Genomic DNA, 17,272 nt, shown 5'->3' on the forward strand with positions numbered 1-17,272 from the left:
ACTACTGAATATAAGAGCAACGTCAACTCACCATCAATACGACTAGGAATATGACTGTCCCGAAGCGGATCCTGTGTTTTGCCTTCCACCCAGGACAATGGATCGGATCCCAGCCGGCGACCCAAAACAACGAAGCCGAAAAAGGTGCACACGAAGCGGTCTTCTGGTCAGGCTCCGGAGACGGGCACACGTGCACCACTCCTTAGCATACTACTCGCCAATGTCCAGTCTCTTGACAACAAGGTTGATGAAATCCGAGCAAGGGTAGCATTCCAGAGCGACATCAGAGACTGTAACGTTCTTTGCTTCACGGAAACATGGCTCACTCGAGAGACGCTAACGGAGTCGGTGCAGCCAGCTGGTTTCTTCACCCATCGCGCTGACAGAAAGAAGCATCTTTCTGGTAAGAAGAGGGGCGGGGGGAAGGGGGGGGGGTATGCCTTATGATTAACGAGACGTGGTGTGATCATAACAACATACAGGAACTCAAGTCCTTCTGTTCACCTGACTTAGAATTCCTCACAGTCAAATGTCGACCGCATTATCTACCAAGGTAATTCTCTTCGATTATAATCACAGCCATATATATTCCCCAACAAGCAGACACATCGATGGCCCTGAAAGAACTTTCATTGACTCTATGTAAACTGGAAACCACATGTCCGGAGGCTGCATTCATTGTAGCTGGGGATTTTAACAAGGCTCATCTGAAAACAAGACTCCCTAAATTCTATCAGCATATCGATTGTGCTACCAGGGCTGGTAAAACCCTGGATCATTGTTATTCTAACTTTCGCGATGCATATAAGGCCCTCCCCCGCCCTCCTTTCGGAAAAGCTGACCACGACTCCATTCTGTTGCTTCCAGCCTACAGACAGAGACTAAAACAAGAAGCTCCTGCGCTCAGGTCTGTTCAACGCTGGTCCGACTAATCTGATTCCACGCTTCAAGACTGCTTTGATCACGTGGATTGGGATATGTTCTGCATTGCGTCCAACAACAACATTGATGAATACGCTGATTCGGTGAGCGAGTTCATTAGAAAGTGCATTGGCGATGTTATACCCACAGCAACGATTAAAACATTCCCAAACCAGAAACCGTGGATTGATGGCAGCATTCGCGCGAAACTGAAAACGCGAACCACTGCTTTTAACCAGGGCAAGGTGACCGGAAACATGACCGAATACAAACAGTGTAGCTATTCCCTCCGCAAGGCAATCAAACAAGCTAAGTGTCAGTATAGAGACAAAGTAGAGTCACAATTCAACGGCTCAGACACAAGAGGTATGTGGCAGGGTCTACAGTCAATCACGGATTACAAAAAGAAAACCAGCCCCGTATGGGACCAGGATGTCTTGCTCCCAGACAGACTAAGTAACCTTTTTGCTCGCTTTGAGGACAATACAGTGCCACTGACACGGCCCGCTACCGAAACCTGCAGGCTCTCCTTCACTGCAGCCGACGTGAGTAAAACATTTAAACGTGTTAACACACAAGGCTGCAGGCCCAGACGGCATTCCCGCTTCATCCTCAGAGCATCCGCAGACCAGCTGGCTGGAGTGATTACGGACATATTCAATCAATCCTTATCCCAGTCTGCTGTTCCAACATGCTTCAAGAGGGCCACCATTGTTCCTGTTCCCAAGAAAGCTAAGGTAACTGAGCTAAACAACTACCGCCCCGTAGCACTCACTTCCGTCATCATGAAGTGCTGTGAGAGACTAGTCAAGGACCATATCACTTCCACCCTACCTGACACCCTAGACCCACTCCAATATGCTTACCGCCCCAATAGGTCCACAGACGACGCAATCGCAACCACACTGCACACTGCCCTAACCCATCTGGACAAAAGGAATACCTATGTGAGAATGCTGTTCATCGACTACAGCTCAGAATTTTACACCATAATACCCTCCAAACTCCTCTCCTGTACTCCCTGTTCACCCACGACTGCGTGGCCATGCACGCCTCCAACTCAATCATCAAGTTTGTGGACGACACTACAGTGTTAGGCTTGATTAGCAACAACGACGAGACGGCCTACAGGGAGGAGGTGAGGGCCTTCGGAGTGTGGTGTCAGGAAAATAACCTCACACTCAACGTCAACAAATCAAAGGAGACGATTGTGGACTTCAGGAAACAGCAGAGGGAGCACCCCCTCTATCCACATCGACGGGACAGTAGCGGAGAGGGTAGTATCAAGTTCCTCGGCGTACACATCACGGACAAACTGGTCCACCCACACAGACAGCATTGTGAAGATGGCGCAGCAGCGCCTTTTCAACCTCAGGAGGCTGAAGAAATTTGGCTTGTCACCAAAAGCACTCACAAACTTCTACAGATACACAATCGAGAGCATCCTGTCGGGCTGTATCACCGTCTGGTACGGCATCTGCTCCGCCCACAACCGTAAGGCTCTCCAGAGGGTGGTGAGGTCTGCACAACACATCACCGGGGGTAAACTACCTGCCCTCCAGGACATCTACACCACCCGATGTCACAGGAAGGGCATAAAGATCATCAAGGACAACAAACACCCGAGCCACTGCCTGTTAACCCCTCTATCATCCAGAAGGCGAGGTCAGTACAGGTGCATCAAAGCAGGGACCGAGAGACTGAAAAACAACTTCTATCTCAAGGCCATCAGACTGTTAAACAGCCATCAATAACATTGAGTGGCTGCTGCCAACATACTGACTCAACTCCAGCCACTTTAATCATGGAAAGTGATGTAAAAAATATATCACTAGCCACTTTAAACAATGCCACTTAATATAATTTTTACATACCCTACATTACTCATCTCATATGTATATGTATATACTGTAGGCAGGGTAGCCTAGTGGTTAGAGCATTGGGCTAGTAACCGGAAGGTTGCAAGTTCAAATCCCTGAGCTGACAAGGTACAACTCTGTCATTCTGCCCCTGAACAGGCAGTTAACCCACTGTTCCTAGGCAGTCATTGAAAATAAGAATTTGTTCTTAACTGACTTGCCTAGTTAATGTTAGGGCTCATGCGAATTTTCACAGCTTTTTGTTAAAAATCGCGCAACATTTCAGCGCCCTGCTACTCATGCCAGGAATATAGTATATGCATATGATTAGTATGTGTGGATAGAAAACACTCAGATGTTTATAAAACTGGTTAAATCACGGCTGTGACTATAACAGAACGTGCGTTTCATCGAAAAGTGCAGGAAAATCTGATCACTGAAAATGGGAAAATATATCCATGCGCCACTTCAACCAATTGTTAAACGTGAACCACATTAAACGGGGCCGAGGTTGCAATACCTACAGCTTCCACACAATGTCAACAGTCTTGTCATTTGTCTCGAATTTGTTTCTTGGTCAAACCGACACAAGGCAGCGCATTTTTTCCGGTCTCCGACCGGATGTTTTGCTTGAGGAATATTTGGACACGATATCAGGACGTGAAGCTATTGAATATACATCGCCCCGTGATCATTTTGATAGATTATTAACGTTTACTAATACCTAAAGTTGCATTACAAAAGTATTTCGAAGTGTTTTGTGAAAGTTTATCATCAACTTTTTTAATTAAAAAAAATGATGTTGCGTTATCAAACTCCTTGATTACACAGTCTTCATAGATCGATATCTAGGCTATATATGGACCGATTTAATCGAAAAAAAGACCCAATAGTGATGTTTATGGGACATCTAGGAGTGCCAAGAAAGAAGCTCGTCAAAGGTAATGAATGTTTTATATTTTATTTCTGCGTTTTGGGTAGCGCCGGCTACCGCAAAATCTGTCGTGTTAGGTGATGTTGCAGTATTTTGGGGGTACATGCTATCAGATAATAGCTTCTCATGCTTTCGCCGAAAAGCATTTTACAAATCTGACTTGGTGGATAGATTCACAACGAGTGTAGCTTTAATTCACTACCTTGAATGTGTGTTTTAATGAAAGTTTGAGTTTTATCAAAAACTATAGGTGGCGCTCTGAAATTCCGCTGAGTGATGTTCCTGCATGGGAACTGTATTCTGCGTCATCCTTAAGAAGGTAGAAAAATATATACTGTACTCTATACCATCTGCTGCATCTTGCCTATGCCGTTCTGTACCATCACTCATTCATATATCTTTATGTACATATTCTTTATCCCTTTACACTTGTGTGTATAAGGTAGTAGTTGTGGAATTGTTAGCTTAGATTACTCGTTGGTTATTACTGCATTATCGGAACTAGAAGCACCAGCATTTTGCTACACTCACATTAACATCTGCTAACCATCTGTATGAGACAAATCAAATTGGATTGGATTTGATTTAAAGCAGGAAAACAAGGAACAACAGCCAACAGGCCATTTCCATAAAAGTATGTTTATCTGTGCCTGTGCAGAACATACACTGAGTACATAAACATTAGGAACACCTGCTCTTTCCACGACAAACACTGTTGAGGTGAATCCAGGTGAAAGCTATGATCCCTTATTCATGTCATCTGTTAAATACACTTCAGTCAGTGTTGATGAAGGTGAGGAGACATGTTAATAAAGAAGGATTTTTAAGCCTTGAGACACTTGAGACATGCATTGTGTATGTGTGCCATTCAGAGTTTTGAGTGTGTCAAGAACTGCAACATTGCTGGGTTTTTCAGGCTCAACAGTTTCCCGTGTGTATCAAGAATGGTACACCACCCAAAGGACATCCAGCCAACTTGACACAATTGTGGGAAGCATTCGACACCTTGTGGAGTCCATGCTCCGACGAATTGAGGCTGTTCTGAGGGCAAAAGAGTGTGTGAATCAATATTAGGAAGGTATTCCTGAAGTTTTCTACATTCAGTGTATACTAGCCTTTTTCAGTGAATTAAAGGACATACTACACTGCATACAGTACAAACTGTGCATTCGGAAAGTATTTAGACCCCTTGACTTTTTCCACATTTTGTTACATTACAGCCTTATTCTAAAGTGGATTAAATAGTTTTTCCCCCTTATCAATCTACACACAATACCCCATATTGACAGAGAAATAAATGTCTTTTTAGACATTTTATTTTAGAAACAAAAATATCACATTTACAAAAGTATTCAGACCCTTTACTCAGTAATTTGTTGAAGTACCTTTGGCAGCGATTACAGCCTCGAGTCTTCTTGGGTATGATGCGACAAGCTTGGCACTCCTGTATTTGGGGAGTTTCTCCCATTCTTCTCTGCAGATTCTCTCAAGCTCTGTTGGTTGGGGAGAGTCGCTGCACAGCTATTTTCAGGTCTCTCCAGAGATGTTCGATTGGGTTCTAGTCCGGGCTCTGGCTGGGCCACTCAAGGACATTCAGAGACTTGCCCTGAAGCCACTTCTGCATTGCCTTCGCCCAAGTCTGAGGTCCTGGGCGCTCTGGAGCAGGTTTTCATCAAGGATATCTCTGTACTTTACTCCATTACTCTTTCCCTCAGTCCTGACTAGTCTCCCAGTCTCTGTCGTTGAAAAACATCCCCATAGCATGATGCTGCCACCACCATGCTTCACTGTAGGGATGGCGCCAGGTTTCCTCCAGACGTGACACTTGGCATTCAGGCCAAAGAGTTCAATCATGGTTTCATCAGACCAGAGAATCTTGTTTCTCATGGTCTGAGAGTCTTTAGGTGTCTTTTGGCAAACTCCAAGTGTACTGTCATGTGCATTTTACTGAGGAGTGTCTTCCATCTGGCCACTGTAACATAAAGGTCAGATTGGTGTAGTGCTGCAGAGATGGTTGTTCTTCTGGAAGGTTCTCCCATCTCCACAGAGGAACTCTGGAGCTCTGTCAGACTGACCATCGGGTTCTTGGTCACCTCCTTGACCAAGGCCCTTCTCACTCGATTGCTCAGTTTGGCCGGGCAGCCAGATCTCGGAAGCGTCTTGGTGGTTCCAAACTTCTTCCATTTAAGAATGAAGGAGGCCACTGTGTCCTTGGTGACCTTCAATGCTGCATAAATGTTTGGGTACCCTTCCCCAGATCCTGTCTCTGAGCTCTACGGACAGTTCCTTTGACCTCATGGCTTTGTTTTTGCTCTGACATGCACTGTCAACTGTGTGACCTTCTATAGACAGGTGTGTGCCTTTCCAAATAATGTCCAATCAATTGAATTTACCACAGGTCGACTCTATTCAAGTTGTAAAAACATCTCAAGGATGATCAATGGAAATAGGATGCACCTGAGCTCAATTTCGAGTCTCATGGCAAAGGGTCTGAATACTTATGTAAATAAGTTATTTCTGTTTTTTATTTTTAATACATTTGCAAATATTTTTAAACCTGTTTTTGCTTTTTCATTATGGGGTGTTGTGTGTAGATTGATGAGGAAAATATGTTTTTAATCCATTTTAGAATAAGGCTGTAACGTAACAAAATATGGAAAAAGTCAAGGGGTCTGAATACTTTCCGATTGCACTGTAGTCTAGGGGAGACTGGGGTTGGTTGTCACAGCGGTAAATACTCCCAATCTAAATTGTGTAATATTTTGAAGGTTCAAATGTTTGAATTCTTTGAAAAAACATCCACCTGGTCAATTTGTGTTAGCATGACTAAACACTAAGATGAGGGGAATTTATGTGTTTATCATAGAAAGAAAATAAATGCATTATTGGTATTTTCTTTGTAAATGTTTGAATTATGGGAGTATCTATGACCAATTATGTTTCCTGAAAAGAGGGAATAAAGAGCTACCCTTCCAGTCAAAAGTTTAAAATGTAGAAAATAGTCCAAATAAAGAAAAACCCTTGAATAAGTAGGGGTTCTAAAACTTTTGACCGGTAGTATATATTTGGTAGTATACATTTTGTGTGTGTGCTATAAAGAGCCCCCTTAATTTCTGTCACACACACCCACAAGTATGCAAACACATGTATACACCCTACAAATGATATTCTCACAGCATAAAATTGAGAATTTTGTTCGGAATATCAACAGACCAAAGAAAGGAGTGGCTATTTCTAAGACTATGTTTGCTATGAGCTACTAGCAAACATTGTGACAGCCAACCCCATACTGTGTGACAACCAACCACGCGAAGGCGCTGGTTGTTACAAGTGGACAGAGTGTGTTTGATGGCTTATAACTTCACGTTGGAATAAGATACGAGGATAAAAATCATCCCCATTTCAACCCAAGACCTTGTTCTTTATTCTAATATTGAAAAGTCAGATTGACTGGTGCTGTGAAATACACACGAGAGCAAAATGTGTGACAACCAACCTCCGTCTCCCCTCTTACAGTGTATACAAAAGTGTGCCTCCCAAACAGTGTACCAATCGAGCACATGCAAACTCTACAGGCTAACGAAGACCACCTCCCCAAGTGATCGGCAAGTAATTTTAATAGCTGTGGCCCGGAGCGCTGACGGGAGGCTAAATTAATGCCCCTTGTGTGTGTGTGTGTGTGTGTGTGTGTGTGTGTGTGTGTGTGTGTGTGTGTGTGTGTGTGTGTGTGTGTGTGTGTGTGTGTGTGTGTGTGTGTGTGTGTGTGCGTGCGTGCGTGCGTGCGTGCGTGCGTGCGTGCGTGCGTGCGTGCGCGTGCGTGCGTGCGTGCGTGCGTGCGTGCGTGCGTGCGTGTGCGTGCGTGCGTGCATTGTGTCACTCACACACACGGTCAGCGAGGACATAAACAGCAGCACTGTTTCACACAGAATCATTAGAGCATGATTACACCACTGTGAGTAAAAGTGGGACATGATCTGGTATGACAATACAGCACATTCCCAGTCAGCAACCAATTGTTATTGGTAAAGCCAAATGTATGCAACAGCTTAGCATCGAGTAGGGGTTAAAGCATTTGCTCTGGTGCTGCAGCATTCTGGATATAGACGAGCTATGAAATGTATCTGGTGCACATACCTGGGGGTCAGTTGTGCATAGAGAGGTAGAGAGAGAGGTAGAGAGTAGAGGTCGGCCGATTAATCGGAATGGCAGTTTAATTAGGGCTGATTTCAAGTTTTCATAACAATCAGAAATCGGCAGGTTTTTTTTTACGCCTTTATTTAATCTTTATTTAACTAGGCAAGTCAGTTAAGAACACATTCTTATTTTCAATGACAGCCTAGGAACGGTGGGTTAACTGCCTTGTTCAGGGGCAGAACGACAGATTTTCACCTTGTCAGCTCGGGGGATCCAATCTTGCAACCTTACAGTTAACTAGTCCAACGCTCAAACCACCTGCCTCTCGTAGCACTCCACAAGGAGACTGCCTGTTACGCGAATGCAGTAAGCCAAGGTAAGTTGCTAGCTAGCATTAAACTTATCTTATAAAAAACAATCAATCAATCATAATCACTAGTTAACTACACATGGTTGATGATATTACTAGTTTATCTAGCGTGTCCTGCGTTGCATATAATCTGACTGAGCATACAAGCATACAAGTATCTGACTGAGCGGTGGTAGGCAGCAGCAGGCTCATAAGCATTCATTCAAAAAGCACTTTCGTGCATTTTGCCAGCAGCACTTCGTTGTGCGTCAAGCATTGCGCTGTTTATGACTTCAAGCATATCAACTCCCGAGATGAGGCTGGTGTAACCAATGTGAAATGTCTAGCTAATTAGCGGGGTGCAAGATTATAGCGTTTCAAATGCCACTCGCTCTGAGACTTGGAGTGGTTGTTCCCCTTGCTCTGCATGGGTAACGCTGCTTCGAGGGTGGCTGTTGTCATTGTGTTCCTGGTTCAAGCTCAGGGAGGAGCGAGGAGAGGGATGGAAGCTATACTGTTACACTGGCAATACTAAAGTGCCTATAAGAACATCCAATAGTCAAAGGTTAATGAAATACAAATGGTATAGAGGGAAATAGTCCTATAATTCCTATAATAACTACAACCTAAAACTTCTTACCTGGGAATATTGAAGACACATGTTGAAAGGAACCACCAGCTTTCGTATGTTCTCATGTTCTGAGCAAGGAACTTAAACGTTAGCTTTCTTACATTGCACATATTGCACTTTTACTTTCTTCTCCAACACTTTGTTTTTGCAATATTTAAACCAAATTGAAAATTTTTCATTATTTATTTGAGGGTAAATTGATTTTATGGATGTATTATATTAAGTTAAAATAAGTGTTCATTCAGTATTGTTGTAATTGTCATTATTTCAAATACATTTTTAAAAATCGTCCGATTAATCAGTATCTGCTTTTTTGGTCCTCCAATAATCGGTATCTGTATCAGCGTTGAAAAAACATAATCGGTCGACCTCTAGTAGAGAGAGAGGTATAGAGAGAGAGGTAGGTAGAGAGAGAGAAGGAGAGGGAGAGAGGCCACGATACCAGGACTTTGATACCGATACCAGGTTTAGTATCACAATACCATCACGATACTTGATACCAAAATGATACCACGTCAACAAAAGCAGACATTTTGGCCAAAGTAACAGAATGGCACTTGATCCAGACATATCCTTTGAGTTCAATATCATTATATTGGACATTTTGTATTTTTGATTGTATGCATTAAATAAACTTTTTTATATACAAGATAACAGCATAATGGTAATCATTCATGTGAATTGTACATTTCTATTTGATAAACTGGGTAAATCAAGGTGTAGCCTAGGCCTATTCACAATACAGGTGAATACATATTCAATAAGAGAATGTGCATGCGTTATTGAGCTTGTTTTGGCTGATTTCATGTGGCTACAAATGAAAAACAATCAGTTAACCTTCCATTTGGGCCTTTTAACATTTGCATAGAAGAAGCAATCTCTTATTTAAAAAAAGTGTGCGCTGTCTCTTTAAGACCCATTAGATCATTCACACACAAAGCCATTTCGAGGCCCCAGCAAAGATAATCTCGACTGGGAGAGATAAATAATGTTTTTTGCTGACAAATCAGCATATTTAGCATTATGGTTTACATATTATCACAAACATAGTACTGGGGAAGTGAATTGATGTTGGCTTCAGCTGTAAGCTAGCAAGGAAAGTTAGCCTACAAAGATGGAAGCTACCGGTATCTTCTTGCCTTGTAGTGTTCTAGCCTGTACTGGACATAGTTTTGAGAACAGCAATTTCAAACAGTTTCAACATTTCTACATACTGTGTTGATTTATTCAAGTGTGTTAACTTCTGTGCAGCATAAGTGGTGATACAGCCCAGACTCCCAATGAGTGCAGTGGTTCCTCATGTCAGGCTATAGCTAGCAATGAGTAAGTGGAGCAGTCAGACAAGAGGCATGAACAGTTCGCTCACGCTACAGGAGGCATCGACTGCACTGATAGACTTGATTGTCTCTCAATCAATAGATGACGTGAGGCACATTTGACAGAAGAAAAGACAGAGAGGAAGAGCAACTGCAGCCTAGCTGTTTACCATACGACAATCTCTGAATGTTGTTCTCGACGTGAGAGGATTATTGATATGGATTGGAGCCACTGGCCTCTGCTGCTGTGGCCAACATCCCTCCCTGACCTCACAGTCATTCAGTGTATATCTGGCCTCAAGTCACTGACCTCTCACCAACAGCCATGAAATTCACACTGACTAGCACAACACAACTCGGTTGTAATGTCCTAAACAGCTGCCCTGGGGTCTCTCCCACACTCACAGCCAGCATCAACATGTTTGGAACTGGAACCACGACCAGAGATGGAACACACATGGCTCAGATCAAGTACGACGTTTGGCAACCTGTGGGGGTCCGCTGCGGTCCAATATCACAACATTTTTCAGGATTAGAGGTATGGAGTGCAGCCGAACCTTGGTTTTGGGAAGTAGCATTGGCGTGTGTGTGTGTGCACACATGAATGTGTGTGCATGTGTGAGTGAGTTCTTGTGTGTGTCCATGCATGGGTGTGTGTGGTGCCAGGATCTCCTTGTGCTTTCCATACTCTTACTAGACAATGTTAAGACGCATTCAAAAAGCAACTAGACTCCAACTGTCATAAATCAGGAGGATCACAGGGATTCACCAAGTCAAAGAAACAACCAAGAAACTGCTGCATCTGCAGATTGAATATGCCAGGTAGTCTATAACTCTAATATCTAGTCGAAGGGTGTTTTCACACTTAGTCCCTTTCAGCCAATTTGGTTTGCTTAATTTTGGGGGCAGCGTGAACACTCCAAAGGAACTTAGACCCCTCAAAGAGCCCCCAAAGAGAACCGAACTGAACTGAGATCATTTCGAGAGGAGGTCAAGTTCCTTTTTTTTTAGGGCAATGTGAAAACAAAGCTCCCCAGGTTCGCTTGTCATCATTGCTACACAACACACCTGACTACTGCAACACCTGTTCCCCTGCCATAAACGCTCACATTGGTGCCACAAAAGAGAGAAGATGATGTGCATCAAGGATGCATATTTTTTTAGTTCAAGATTACTTGTTTGCGATAATTTCATCTATAGGATAAGAGAGCTTCACAAGCTGTGAGAAAAAAGATCATCAAGGACAACAACCACCCAAGCCACTGCCTGTTCATCCCGCTATCATCCAGAAGGCGAGGTCAGTACAGGTGCATCAAAGCTGGGACCGAGAGACTGAAAAACAGCTTCTATCTCAAGGCCATCAAACTGTTAAACAGCCATCACTAACATTGAGTGGCTGCTACCAAAATACTGACTCAATCTCTAGCCACTTTAATAATAAAAAATTGGATGTAATAAATGTATCACTAGTCACTTTAAACTATGCCACTTTATATAATGTTTACATACCCTACACTACTCATCTCATATGTACATATTGTACTCTATACCATCTACTGCATCTTTCCTATGGCGTTCGGCCATTGCTCATCCATATATATGTTTATGTACATGTTCTTATTCATTCCTTTGCACTTGTGTGTGTATAAGGTAGTTGTTGTGAAATTGTTAGATTACTTGTTAGATATTACTGCAAGGTCAGAACTACAAGCACAAGCATTTTGCTACACTCGCATTAACATCTGTTAACCATGTGTATGTGACAAATAAAATTTGACTTGATTTTTAAAGCCATTTTGCTGCAACTTTGGAAGTATGCTTGGGGTCCATGTCCATTTGGAAGACCCATTTGCGACAAGCTTTAACTTCCTGACTGATGTCTTGAGATTTTGCTTCAATATAACCACGTAATTTTCCCTCCTCATGAAGCCATCTATTTTCTGAAGTGCACCAGTCCCTCCTACAGCAAAGCACCCCACAACATGATGCTGCCAACAGTGCTTAATTTCTCCAAAAAGTACGATCTTTGTGCAGTTGCAAACCGTACTTTGGCTTTTTTATGGTGGTTTTGGAGCAGTGGCTTCTTCCTTGCTGAGTGGCCTTTCAGGTTATGTCGATATACAGTGGGGCAAAAAAGTATTTATTTGCACCAATTGTGCAAGTTCTCCCACTTAAATATATGAGAGTTTAAACCCAGAATGCATTGAGTGAATGTTGACTACATATATTGGTTTCTTTATAAGCATAGCAATGACGGATCACCACCTCAAGCTGAACCTCGGCAAGACGGAGCTGCTCTTCCTCCCGGGGAAGGACTGCCCATTCCATGATCTCGCCATCACGGTTGACAACTCCATTGTGTCCTCCTCCCAGAGAGCTAAGAACCTTGGCGTGATCCTGGACAACACCCTGTCATTCTCAACTAACATCAAGGCGGTGGCCCGTTCCTGTAGGTTCATGCTCTACAACATCCGCAGAGTACGACCCTGCCTCACACAGGAAGCGGCGCAGGTCCTAATCCAGGCACTTGTCATCTCCCGTCTGGATTACTGCAACTCGCTGTTGGCTGGGCTCCCTGCCTGTGCCATTAAACCCCTACAACTCATCCAGAACGCCGTAGCCCGTCTGGTGTTCAACCTTCCTAAGTTCTCTCACGTCACCCCGCTCCTCCGCTCTCTCCACTGGCTTCCAGTTGAAGCTCGCATCCGCTACAAGACCATGGTGCTTGCCTACGGAGCTGTGAGGGGAACGGCACCTCAGTACCTCCAGGCTCTGATCAGGCCCTACACCCAAACAAGGGCACTGCGTTCATCCACCTCTGGCCTGCTCGCCTCCCTACCACTGAGGATGTACAGTTCCCGCTCAGCCCAGTCAAAACTGTTCGCTGCTCTGGCCCCCCAATGGTGGAACAAACTCCCTCACGACGCCAGGACAGCGGAGTCAATCACCACCTTCCGGAGACACCTGAAACCCCACCTCTTTAAGGTATACCTAGGATAGGATAAAGTAATCCTTCTCACTCCCCCCCTCCCTTAAAAGATTTAGATGCACTATTGTAAAGTGGCGGTTCCACTGGATGTCATAAGGTGAATGCACCAATTTGTAAGTCGCTCTGGATACGAGCGTCTGCTAAATGACTTAAATGTAATGTAAATGTAATGTAATGCAATGTGAATACGAAGAGGATTCAGACCACAAAATAGTTGAAGTGAACTGGCAAAAGAGTTCAAATGCAAATGCAAGGGCAGAGTGAAAACAAAGAGAACTGAGTTTGTTTGCCTTTTTTATCCCAGAGTTCACTTTAAAGAGGACTGAGATGGGTTCTTTTAAAGAGGACTATGTGTGAAAACACCCTAAGACATACAGAGTGTACAAAACATTGCACCCCCTTTTGCCCTCAGAACAGCCTGAATTCGTCGGGGCATGGACTACAAGGTGTCAAAAGCGTTCCACAGGCATGCTGGCCCATGTTGACTCCAATGCTTCCCACAGTTGTGTCAAGTTGGCTGGATGTCATTTGGGTGGTGGACCATTCTTGATACACACGGAAAACTGTTGAGTGTGAAAAACCCAGCAGCATTGCAGTTCTTGACACACTCAAACCGGTGTTCCTGCTACCATTCCCCGTTAAAAGGCACTTCAATCTTTTGTCTTGCCCATTCACCCTCCGAATGACACCCACAGAATCCATGTCTCAAGGCTTAAAAATCCTTCTTTAACCTGTCTCCTCCCCTTCATCTAAACGGATTGATGTGGCTTTAACATATTAGATCAATACGGAATCATAGCTTCCACCTGGATTCCCTTGGTCAGTCTACGTCATTGAAAGCGCAGGTGTTCCTAATGTTTTGTATAGACATCTCACCCTCTCCTGATGCTGACACAGGATACACCATCTACAGTTGGGTTAGGGCACCGACACACTGGAATTTGGAAAATGTTTGTAAAAAAAAATAATTTTTAATTAAAAAAGACAAATGACCAGGAATTCACCAAAACATGCATTTAATTTAGGAAATCTGTTCACCAACTATTCCCTTATATGATCATGTCTCAATGTTATCAAGGTATGAAAACTATTGTTATTTTCAAATATAATTTATTTTTTGGGCTCAGTTATGGTCAATTTGCAGTGTACATGTAACGTTCGTCTTAAGAAGTAGATAGACCAAGGTGCAGCGTAGAAGTCTTCATGATCTTTAATGCTCAGAACACCAAACAAAACCACCAAAAGGAATAACGAACGTCACGTTCTGCCGGCTTCACAGAGCTAACAAAAACAAGATCCCACAACATAGGTGGGAAAACAGGCTACCTAAGTATGATTCCCAATCAGAGACAACGATAGACAGCTGCCTCTGATTGGGAACTACACTCGGCCAAAACCAAAGAAATACAAAACATAGAATGCCCACCCCACATCACACCCTGACCTCACCAAATAGAGAAATAAAATGACTCTCTAAGGTCAGGGTGTGACAGTGTAAATGATTATATCTACTGAATGTCCCAGCTCCCGGCCATCCACTCCGACAAAAATCGCCTACCGCTGTCATATGATTTAAGTTATTAATCAATCTCTATCTCTCTCTCTCTCCAGGGTCGGTCTACCGCATTTGGGGCCCCGGGCACCTAGCTCCAGGGGGAGCCCCAAACCCCCCCCCCAAAAAGGGAAGCAGATTATTTTAGGAAAACAACTAATTTCCTGCATTTTAACGTTTTGCCATGGGGCAGAGATATTTGTTTCCTTCAGTTGTATGATGTATTCTATTCATTTTGGTTTGAGGCTGCGAGAATTTAGCCGTTTTAAAGCTAATTTCCTGCAATTGTGTACATTTTGCCATGGGGCAATTCTTCACATTTTTTGATGAGGCTGAGAGAAGAATTTAGCTGCATTTTAACAAATTTTGCCATGGGAAGAGAGAATTATTTTGCAGTTTTATGATGCTATTTTACACATTTTGTTATGAGGCTGAGATCATTTTGCAGATTTAAAGCTTAATTCCTGCTTTTTTACACATTTTGCCATTGCTTATGACGTGTTCAAATGCTCTCTCTCTCTCCACATATAGATCCTCCCTGTATCTCTGACAAGTGAGAGGCTATTAAACATCTTCCAGGGTATTCCCCTTAACTGCAGGAGCAGTATTGTCTCCTGATCCTTACCTGCTTTCAATGAATTTTACACAAGTTCACTCACACCATTACAATTTTACCATTAAAAGTAATGTAGGTTAAGCCACTAATGTAGGTTCATAGCCTCATGTGGGACAATAAAGCTGCATTGTATTTCTAACTCTCACACAGACAAGTGTAACCGATGTGAAATGGCTAGCTAGTTAGCGGGGTGCGCTCTAACAGTGTTTCAATCGGTAACGTCACTCGCTCTGAGACCTTGAAGTAGTTGTTCCCCTTGCTCTGCAAGGGCTGTGGCTTTTGTGGGGTGATGGGTAACGATGCTTCAAGGGTGGCTGTTGTCGATGTGTGCAGAAGGTCCCTGGTTCGGGGCGAAGAGAGGGACGGAAGCTATACTGTTACATTGATGCTGTTGACCTGGATCACTGGTAGCTGCAGAAAAGGGGGAGGTCAAAAGGGGGGTGAGTGTAACCGATGTGAAATGGCTAGCTAGTTAGAGGTGTGCGCGCTAACAGCGTTTCAATTGGTGACGTCACTCGCTCGGAGACCTTGAAGTAGCTGTTCCCCTTGCTCTGCAATGTAACGATGCTTCGAGGGTTTCTGTTGTTGATGTGTGCAGAGGGTCCCTGGTTCGAGCCCAGGTAGGCGCGAGGAGAGGGACGGAAGCTAAAGCCCACACTGATAATTTGGTGATATGTCAGATGTCAACACACAGACGCCATGATTCAGAATTATAATCTCTCAGACTAGGAGTTCTCTTGCATTCCAGAAGATGCAAGTGACATTGTCTATCATCATACAGTACTGCCAGGACTGATATACTATATCAGGGAAGGGAAACTTTGTAGGCTTAAGCCACAATTATTCTATATATTTCTTCCAGTCTTCCAGTTGAGAGTTCAAATAGCAGTTTTTCCCCCTCCCCATGGCAAAATGAGTAGAATGTATTCACTTAGGGTTCCCAAAAGGCTAGGGCCGGCTCTGACTGCATCTGTGGGTATGTGGGTATGCAGACCCTCAAGCCACTGCTGCCCCTCATGATGACTTCAAATTGTTTATGGCCCCCACCCCCGTCAAAGTCGCTACTATGGTAGAGCACTGTGCACACAGCACATACTTCTCACTCACCTGCACCATGCGTGTGTCCTGTGTTGTAGCCACTGTATCCATAAAAACAGGTGAAGCAGTTCCTGCGCTGGTAGCGGTATCTGCCAAGCCTGTTATTAGCTCCCCAACTAGGGCTTAACTGACTCCAAAAGCCCACTAGAACCACCATAAACCATCCTGTGGAAGCCATGGTCTAAACAGCACTGAAAGTAAGTGTCTACAAAGAAGTAAGATAATTACGATGTGTAGAGAGATGGAGCCTGGACCATGCTGTCGATAGCATCGTTTCCGAAGGAGGTATGATCACCGCACCAGTTGAGTCATTTTCTTTGGTAATTTCAGGCAGCATTCCCCCTTTTCTCTTTCTCTCTCCCTCTAACTCTCTCAGCTTTGACAAACATGTATGTATGTGATTCTCTTTTGCTTGGGAGCTCCTCCCTCTCTCCCCCTCTCCCTCTCTCCCTCTCCCCAAAGACAGGTCCACTCTCCTTGCTCCTATGTTCCTCCCTCCTTCTTCCCACCTCCCTGCCCCCTCAGGTACAGTGACACAGTTGTACAGAGGAACTCTAACAACTGGACCGCACAGGAACATTCACCGAGGTACCATCACACCAGAGAAGCCAAGCACTGTCACACCTATCCTGTAACTCGTATTGTAAATCACACTGATGCCATGGCAATGGGAGAGCTTGTACATGGCCTGTACATGTAACTGGGATTTTGACAGCTAGTTGGCTCGTCACAGGTAAGATGAAAATGCAATAAAAGGAAAATATGGAAATATTACAGCAGAGGTCAACATATTATCTTCATGAAAAGGGATCACCATGGAGATATTAACCTGCCAATAAAGGATAGAGGGGGGGGGTAGGAGGGAGATAGGAA

At 43.8% G+C, this 17,272-nt stretch overlaps 1 protein-coding gene across 1 annotated transcript in view; it reads right to left on the minus strand.

Moving 5' to 3' along the window:
• The window catches only part of LOC124021854 (multiple epidermal growth factor-like domains protein 6), an 88,768-nt gene extending 72,019 nt beyond the window's left edge, over nt 1–16,749 (minus strand). Inside the window, exon 1 of the mRNA XM_046336995.1 lies at nt 16,409–16,749. Coding sequence (XP_046192951.1) covers nt 16,409–16,577 — 169 coding nt within the window. The 5' untranslated portion in view covers nt 16,578–16,749. The remainder of the gene's footprint in view (nt 1–16,408) is intronic.
• Between the last annotated feature and the right edge of the window lie 523 nt (nt 16,750–17,272).

This window comes from Oncorhynchus gorbuscha, linkage group LG03 (assembly GCF_021184085.1).
Source record: "Oncorhynchus gorbuscha isolate QuinsamMale2020 ecotype Even-year linkage group LG03, OgorEven_v1.0, whole genome shotgun sequence".
NCBI classification, from domain to species: domain Eukaryota; kingdom Metazoa; phylum Chordata; class Actinopteri; order Salmoniformes; family Salmonidae; genus Oncorhynchus; species Oncorhynchus gorbuscha.